Raw genomic sequence first — 9,427 nt, forward strand, 5'->3', positions numbered from 1 at the left:
GGGGTGTCTGGTCAGGCATTTCTCTCCATTTGCTGGCTGCAAGGGTTCTGCTGCCCTCCCATGTCTGTCTGAAATGCAGTTATTCTTCCACAGTGCACATTTTGAAGGTTTTCTGACTGACTCAAATATAAAAAAATAAGAAAAATCATGAAACTAGGAGGATGCAAGAACTTTCAAGATATATATATTTTTTTACTAGCGAAATTAAATTTTCTGTCAAATGCAGTGTGATTCATTGCTGAAATCTGAAAAGGCAGCATTTAAACTGTTTTATCATGGTGTGGAAAGAAAGAGAAATGGAGTTGGGGTGGTCCTGAATGAGAAGTTGGCAAAGAATGTAGTAGAGGTGAAAAGCGTGTCAGGTAGAGGGATGTGTCTGAAGGTAGAAGAATCTACCTAAGGTAGATTCTTAGAATAGAATCTAAGGTCTGATGCTAAATGTTGTCAGTGGTTATGCTCCACAGGTTGGATGTGATGTGGAGGAGAAAGATACATATTGGAAAGATCTGGATGAAGTGATAGAGAGTATTCCCAGGGAGGAGAGAGTGGTGATCAGAGCAGACCTGAATGGACATGTTGGTGAAGGAAACAGAGGGGACGAGGAAGTGATGGGTAGGTTTGGTGTCAAGGAAAGAAATCAGGAAGGACAGATGGTGGAGGATTTTGCCAAAAAAATGAAAATGGCTGTAGTCAAGACTTATTTCCAAAAGAGGGAGGAACATAGAGTGACCTATAAGAGTAGAGGAAGGAGTACAGAGGTCGACTACATTCTGCGTAGAAAAGGAAACCTGAGGGAGATTGGAGACTGTAAGGTTGTGGCAGGGGAGAACGCTGCCAGACAGCATCGGATGATTGTGTGTAGAATGACTGTTGTTGTGAAGAAGAGAAAAATAGTAAAATCAGAGAAGACAACCAAATTGTGGAAGATGAAGAAGGAGAAATGTTGTGAGAAATTCAGAGAGGAGCTGTTAAAGGCTCTGGGTGGAAAGAAAAAGCTTCCAAATGACTGGGCCACTACAGAAAGAATAATTAAAGAAACACGTACTTGACAGAGGATAGATGATAAGGGCCCCTGGTGGGGGCAGCACGGTGGCACAACTGGTAGAGCTGCTGCCTCTCAGCGAGCAGGTCCCCGGTTCAAATCCCGGTCAGGGGGCCTTTCTAGGTGGAGTTTGCATGTTCTCTCCGTGCATGCGTGGGTTTTCTCCAGGTACTCCGGTTTCCTCCCACAGACCAAAAACATGCGTTAGGCTGATTGATGACTCTAAATTGTCTCTAGGTGTGAGTGAGAGAGTGAATGGTTGTTTGTCTCGTTTGTCTTTGTGTGGCCCTGTGATGGACTTGCGACCTGTCCAAGGTGTACCCCGCCCCTCGCACAATGATTGCCAGACATGGGCACTGGCGACCCCCGTGACCCAAAATGAAGGAAGCGGGTAAAAGATAATGGATGGATGGATGGAAACCTGGTGGTGGAATAATGAAGTGCAGGAAGCTATTCAAAGAAAGAGGTTAGAGGACTGAAGAGATGAGACAGGAATATAAGGAGATGGGATGTAGAGCAAAGAGGGAGGGAGCTAAGGCAAAGCAGAAGGCGTACGATGAGTTATATGGGTGGCTGGACACTAATGAGGGTGAGAAGGACTTGCACCGATTGGGGAGACAGAGGGATCAGGTTGGAAAGGATGTGCAGCAGGTTAGGCTTGTTAAAGATAGGAATGGTAATGTTCTAACAAGTGAGGAGAGTGTGATGGGAAGATGGAAGGAGTACTTTAAGGAGCTAATGAATGACAAGAATGGAAGAGAAAGAAGAGTAGAGCTCATAGAAACTGTGGACCAGGAGGTGGGAAAGACTAGTGAGGGTGAAGTCTGGAAATCTCTGAAAAGAATGAAGAAGAGGAAGGCCGTAGGACCTGATGACATACCATTGGAGGTTTGGAAATGTCTTGGAGAGATGGCAGTGGGGTTTTTTTTATCCAAATATTCAATGGCATATTTGAGGGTGAGAAAATGCCTGAACAATGAAGAAGAAGTGTGCTGGTGCCCATTTTTAAGAGCAAGGGTGATGTACAGAGTTGTAGCAACTAAAGGGGAATTAAGTTGATGAGCCACACGATGAAGATCTGGGAGATCATTGAGTGCTAAACTTAAATGAGAGGTGACTATTTGTGAGCAGCAGTATGGTTTCATGCTAAGAAAGAACACTACACCACAGATGCCATCTTTGCTTTGAGAATGCTGATGGAGAAGTATAGACAGGGTCAGAAAGGACTTCGTTATGTCTTTTTGTATTTAGCAAAAGCATATGACAGGGTGCCGAGAGAGGAGGTGTGGTATTGCATGAGGATATTTGGAGTGGCAGAGAAGTGTGTTAGACTGGTACAGGACATGTATGAGGACAGGAGAACAGTGGTGATATGTTGGAGTAGGAGTGACACATAGCTTCAAGATGGAGGCAGGAGTGCATCAAGACAGCTCTGAGTCACTTTTTGTTTGCTCTGGTGATGGATGACTAACAGATGAGGTCAGGCTGGAATCCATGTGGACAATGTTTGCAGATGACATTGTGATCTGTGGTGAGAACAGGGAACAGGTGGAAAAGAACTTGGAGAGGTGGAGGTATGCACTTGAAAGAAGAGAGTGAAAGTCAGCCGTAGTAAGACAGAGTACATGTGTGTGAATGACAGGGAGGAGGTGGAACAGTGAGGCTACAAGGAGCAGAGGTCACAAAGGTGCAGGACTTCAAGTACTTGGGGTCCACTGTCCAGGAAAATATGGAGTGTGGTAAAGAGGTGAAAAAGAGAGTCCAGGCAGGATGGAGTGGATGGAGAAAAGTTTCAAAAGTGATTTGTGACAATTGTTCATTTCCTTGCTAAACTGATTAATAAGCTGTCGTTATTTTAAATTCTTGCCAATTAATGTAAATGTGTGATGTGTTAAACTTGATTCTGTTAATAAATGACCCACTGTCGTGGTGAGTCAAAGATAATTAACGTCTCACGTCCACATTTTTAATTATTCAATGCACGTATCATACAGTCCAGAAAAATGAAAGAATCCGTTTTAACAGTATGAATATATCTCATAAAAGGCTGGAAGCAAAAGTCAAAGGAAAAGTTTACAAGACAGTGGTGAGACCATTTATGTGGTATGGTCTGGAGACAGTGGCATTGACAAAAAGACAGATGAATGAACTGGAAGTGGCAGAAATGAAGATGTTGAGGTTCTCCTTAGGAGTGACAAGGCTGGATAAGATTAGGAATAAGATCATCAGAGGTACAGCACAGGTTGAACAACTGGGAGATAAAGTTAGAGACCAGACTGAGATGGTTTGGACATGCCCAGAGGAGGGACAGTGGGTATATTGGTAGAAAGATGCTAGAAATGCAGCTGTCAAGTAAGGTTGGACCATAACATATCGTTCACGATAAGACTTGTTAAATAAACTTGGCTGGGAAAATAAATTATATCATGATATGCTAATTTCATTTCAACATTTTTTTTTTTATTGTAGGTTACATTTATGCTCAACAGATCTTAATTTTTCTTTTTTTTTTTTTTTGGGGGGGGTGGGGGGGGTGGATTTCACCGGCACTTTAGTTTTTGTAGTGGGTTTTGTTGTTCTATATTTTGTGCAGACTTTTCAATCTAAATAACAAGGATCATTTTAATTTTTATTCTTTGAGACTGAATACTTTACTAAATAAAATAATCTCAGTAAAATTAATTCTTGTTTTTAGTTTTTATATAATACTGCAAAGCAACATGTTAAGTTAATTTGGGCAAATGAATTACTGTGATTTCAGGTTTTTTTTGCTATACAGTATCACAAAATTTATCGTTATCGTCAGAATGCTCTGAAATATTACAGTATTATATTTGAGCCATATCGCCAACCACTACTGTCAAGGAAAAGACAATGAGATAGGCCAAATAAGAGATATAGGGATGCAGTTAGAGGACATGGAGTGAGGAGTAAGGACAGAGGATGTAGAGGACAGAGTGAGCTGGAGGATGATGACTCACTGATGACCCCTGAAGACAGAAAAGCCAAAAGAAGAAGAAGAGAGGCAGCAGCAGTCCACTAGTCTTGGCTGTTTATTTTCTTTTAGCTGATTTTTTACTTTGTAGCTTTTTTAGCTATAGTTTTGTTAAAACACCATAACAGATGTCCCAATACTTAACAAAATGGGCAATTTGAGTTAGTTTTGTCTGATTGTAGACCTCCAGATTTATTTTACCTGTCATGTGCTGGATGAGAAGCATTTATGAAAAGTGTGAAGATGGCAAAAAATGTGTAAATATGTCCCTTTCTCCTGAAATTCAATTTAGTTTATTTAATTAGTGCCAAGTCACAACAAAAGTTGTCTCAGGGCACTGTACAAAAACATTCACATACTTTGCACATGAAAAGCCAATTAATAAAAGTTTTCTAAGGAAATGAGCAGATTGTGTTGAATCTTGACTTCGTCGTAGTCTCCCATCCTGAGCAAGCATAAAGGAGACGGTGGACAGGAAAAACTCGCTTTTAACAGGAAGAAATCTCCAACAGAACCAGGCTCAGGACGAGCGGCCATCTGCTTCGACCAGGCAGGGTTTGAGAGAACATGAAGGAGAAACAAACTCAGGTCCAGATGTAGGACTAGGTGTACCCCCTATTGGAAGAAAGACAAAAATAAAAACTCATGTTAAAGATAGGAATAATTACAAATACAAACAAAGTAGAGTAGAGCAATTAAAGACAGCAGCAGAGTGAGGAAATGTGGTCAATATTTCCTCCAGCAGTCTAAGCCTATAACAGAATAACTAAAGGAAAGTTTAGGAAACCCAAGCCGACCCTAACTATAGGATTTATCCAAAAGGAAAGTCTTAAGCCTAATAAAACTGGACAATGAGTCGGCCACAGACAGAAACTGGAAGTTGGTTCCACAAGAGAGGAGCCTGATAACTGAAAGATCTGCCTCCCATTCTACTTTTGGAAATGCCAGGAACCATAAGTAGACCTGCAGTCTGAGAGCCAAGTGCTCTGTTTGGAAAATATGAAACAATAAGATCTGTAATATAAGATGGAGCAATGTTGTTGAGATCTTTGTAGGTTAGAAGTAATATTTTGAATTCAATTATGGATTTGACAGGGAGCCAATGGAGAGAAGTTAAAACCGGAGCAATATGATCTGTACTACAACTTTCATTAAAACTCTGGCAGCAGCATTTTGGATCAACTGAAGACATTTTAATGAAGGTTTTGGACACCCAGATAGGTAAACAATTGCAATAGTCCAGCCTTCAAGATTATTTGTGGCTTTCCTGCCAGTTCTGTGACCTTAATAGATAGATCATTATGTCTGACTTTGCGTTGCAAAACTTTCCCTCCATTTCAGCAGAAAGCAGCGGCCGGAAGCACTGTTGGCTTCTGGGTAATGTAGTTTGTTTGACATATGTTACAGTATAGACTTATTGAAAGAAAACTACAAAATGGCAGCGCCTGTCCGAAGTATTTTTTTGTTAACTTTTTATCTCATATATACCATCCCAATCATGTGAGTAATATTAAAGTTGACAATCGTGTGCTGTGTACAATCTCACAGTGAAAATACATGAAATAGCGAGTCTGATCACCATAATATGACATAATAAAATTATTCCACGTTAGTGGAGCGACATTTTTGTTCCAGCTTTCTAAATGCCTGTTTTTTTTTGTTTGTTTTTTTCTAAATGCCTGTTTCAAAGTACTTAACTCAGAATTGAACCAAGGAGCCAGCTTTCTCTGTTTGACTACTTTTTTTTCCAGTGGAACAATTTTATCAAGTGAAGTTTGCATAGAAGTTGTAAAATGATCCGTCCGTCCGTCCGTCCGTCCGTCCGTCCGTCCGTCCGTCCGTCCGTCCGTCCGTCCGTCCGTCCGTCCGTCCATCCATCCATCCATCCATCCATCCATCCATCTATCCATCCATCCATCATCTTGCACTTATTCCAAAGTCGAGTCACAGCGCAGGGAGCCCCAGACATCTCTTTCCACAGCCACCTCTTCTAGCTCTTCTGGGGGGGCCCTAAGGCATTCCCAGGCCAACCAAGAGACAGTCTTTCCAGCATGTCCTGGATCTTCCCCAGGGTCTCCTCTCGGACATGCCCGAAGCACCACCCTAGGGTAAAATTATAGACCTTATCATCTAAGTCACTGCTCTCTAGTGCATTACTCTGCAAGGCAGAGGAAAACAACAATGGAAGAGATTATTTAAATTTGGTTACATCATTTTCTGATAAATACTTACTATAATGAAATTTACTCACAGTGGCTGTGTAGTCCGTTAATGTAAACTCAAAGGTTATGTACAACTCATAAAACCCCAAGAAAATCTGATTATAAAAGTTGAGTTATAGAGTGTTGTACTACTTTGTTTAGAACAATGTACAGTAAGTGGTATGCCGGTAATTGTGTTTGACTTTTCATCAATTCAAAGATCAGATTACTTCTCTGTTGACATCATAATTGACTTGCTTCAGTTTAATTAAAAATAAAATGATTACAGCATCATTATAAAGCTTTTATCTTTAACCATGAAAAGGATATTTGTCACCCATCGGGGAGTGAAGAGGGAGAATTGGATATACCCTCCCTCCATCCATGTATTTTGTGACCATGGCTTGAAAAATAGGTGAGGTACCAACTTCCATTTAAATAGCTACATTTAGGCATAACATTTTTCATTTAGAAAACTAGGTTGCCACATAAATGCATACATGATGGCTGCCACCAATGTACTGTATATATGTTAACCTTATGAGTTGGATAATTTGTGTGTGTGTGACTGCATCTAGGTATTAAAAAGGCCATTCAAAAATTGAGTTGCCACGTCAAAATCCAAGATGGCCACCACCTTAAATATATGCAAACTGGCCACCCTCATCATTTGAGGAAACTACATTTTCTAGTGTTTGCATTGATTAAAAGTATAGTTCCCTCAAATGATTCAGGCAGCTGAAGATTAAACTATAGTGCCACCATTGGTCACCCCCTGGCTCTGTCTTTGTGCCTGGTTGTGGATAAAATTGCTCCCTCCACTCGCCAAGAATCTGTCACTCCGCACTGTCTCAGACTAGCAAAAGATAAATAAAAACTATTCTATTCTATTCTTTAACACAGTGTAACTCCTACGCACGTGAATATCTTGCACCTAAAACATGGTTTACTTGCATTCCCTGTTCAATTCTAGTCCAGAAAACACTCATCTCAAAAACATCAAACAATCACTGTGTGTGACCTCCCCTCACACTCGCACCCCTGCCACTGGTCTGTGGTAAAATTGTCTCACAAAACCAGTCCATGGTGCAAAAGACGTTGGGGAACCGGACCCTTGTTCTAGCCTACCTTTTAGCTCAGCAACTGACAGGCTGTCTTTAGGAGCCCCTAGCCTTCATGACTAATGGGTGGAGTCCAGGGCTTCAGAGCTTAAATAATGGTAACTGTGTGCTTCATATAACATTATCAGTGCTGCAGATGGTCTTCTTTTAGCACTTTCTGAATTGAATTTGAAACATCAACATGAAGGTTATTTATGTATTTTAAATGTAATAAAAAAAACAGGTCCAAAGAGCATTTATAAATTAGTCTCCTAGTTTTTCTTGAGATATAACAAAGAAGATTATGTGTAGTGGTTCACTGTGTCTGGAAAATCATTCTGTAAAAATTGTAAATGTTTGAAAATCTTTAACTATATTCCTGTGTCTTTAGGTGAGACTAAAAAGCCATGGCAGAACACATGATGATGCCCATGGCCCACAGCTTCAGGATGGGCATGAATGGACCTCCACAACACGTCAGCCAGCCCGGACTGCGTGGACTGCCCAACGGACAGGTTCTGCACTACGGCAGAAACCCTCAGAACAACTCAGAGGCTGCCATGAGACAGAGACCAAACATGGTGGGGCCAGGAGGAATGGGTGGCCATGTTAATGGAGCTCCTATGACCAACCATCATCACCAAATGATGCCTGAGAACATGATGTACAACAGTCAGGGCCCACAGCAACAGCACCACCACATGCACCCACAACAGCAGGGTGGACACCCACAGCATTACCTCCCTGGTAACCTCACCTCCCAGCAACTCATGGCAAGCATGCACCTGCAAAAACTCAACACTCAGTATCATGGATACCCGACAGGCTTGACCAATGGCCACCACTTGCCCAATGGAGCTCAGTACAGAGTGGGCCCAGCACAGTTCACAGGCATTCAGCACATTGGAGGGCCTTTGGGGCTCAATGGAATGGACACTGATTTAATTGACGAGGAAGTTCTGACTTCTCTGGTGTTGGAGTTTGGTTTGGATCGTGTTCAGGAGCTGCCAGAGCTCTTCCTGGGACAGAATGAGTTTGACTTCATATCGGACTTTGTGTGCAAACAGCAGCCAAGCACGGTGAATTGTTGAGCTGGATGTTTAAACTGGACACCCCAAAGACAACTGACCGGCCACAGTAGCACAGCAGAAGGAGACAATCTGTCAGATCTGTGTGGGTCTTTCTATGTATGTGTTAAGGACAGCGTCTAGTTGTATTAGCCTGCCTCCTAAAGAACGAAGAATTGTGGAACGGGTGGGGGGAATGCAGTAGAAAAGCAGGCTAATAATTTCTTTTAACAGGTGCCTGAAGATCTGCTATCTTTGGCCAAATTAAGGTATGCTGATGTACCCATCTGGCCCTCAGCACATGTGCCTCCAGTGCCAAAACTTTTGGATACTTGTAAATTTAACAAAGGTGGAAGATGACCTGGAATCGTATATAAACATGATGACTCGGCTGGTAGAGCTGTTGCCTCTTAGTGAGAAGTTTGCCAGATTGAATCCTGGCTGGGGGTCTTTCTGGGTGGAGTTTGCATGTTCCCTCCATGCATGTGTGGGTTTTCTCCAGGTACTCCAGTTTCCTCCCACAGATCAAAAACATGCATGTTAGACTGATTGGTAACTCTAAATTGTCTCTAGGAGAGTGAGAGTGTTTGTTTGTCTCTGTGTGGTCCTGTGATGGACTGGAGACCTGTTCAGGGTGTCCCCTGCCTCTCGCACTAGTGACCCTCATGACCCGAAAAGGAAGAAGCAGAGAAAGAGGATGGATGGATGGATGGATGGATGGAAGATGACCTTCAGGGACTGCCCATCTGGTTCTGTCATACCTCTGTGGCACCTGTAAATGTGTTTGATCACTGATAAACTCTTTAACTAGTAGCAAGTCCTAAAAGCTTGTCTTCTGAAAGTGTTTATGCAAAAAGGATATTGTGTTTTGTTTTTTGTTGTTTTGTTTGTTTTTTTTGGGGGTGGGGGGGGGGGGGGATGTGTGCATATTGAAGGCTGGCTCTTCAAAACTGACTTCAAATAAAGAAAAACACATTTTCCTGAACAGTGTGTGCAGATAGCAGGGTTGTGCATTACTCTTG

General features: G+C 42.0%; 1 protein-coding gene across 1 annotated transcript in view; it reads left to right on the forward strand.

The window, feature by feature from the left end:
- cited4a (Cbp/p300-interacting transactivator, with Glu/Asp-rich carboxy-terminal domain, 4a) overlaps positions 1-8,830 on the forward strand; it is a 9,848-nt gene extending 1,018 nt beyond the window's left edge. Inside the window, exon 2 of the mRNA XM_037692762.1 lies at positions 7,730-8,830. Coding sequence (XP_037548690.1) covers positions 7,746-8,429 — 684 coding nt within the window. The 5' untranslated portion in view covers positions 7,730-7,745 and the 3' untranslated portion in view covers positions 8,430-8,830. The remainder of the gene's footprint in view (positions 1-7,729) is intronic.
- The last annotated feature ends 597 nt before the right edge of the window (positions 8,831-9,427 follow it).

The sequence above is a fragment of the Nematolebias whitei genome, chromosome 19 (genome assembly GCF_014905685.2).
Source record: "Nematolebias whitei isolate Nwh7 chromosome 19, NemWhi1, whole genome shotgun sequence".
NCBI lineage: Eukaryota > Metazoa > Chordata > Actinopteri > Cyprinodontiformes > Rivulidae > Nematolebias > Nematolebias whitei.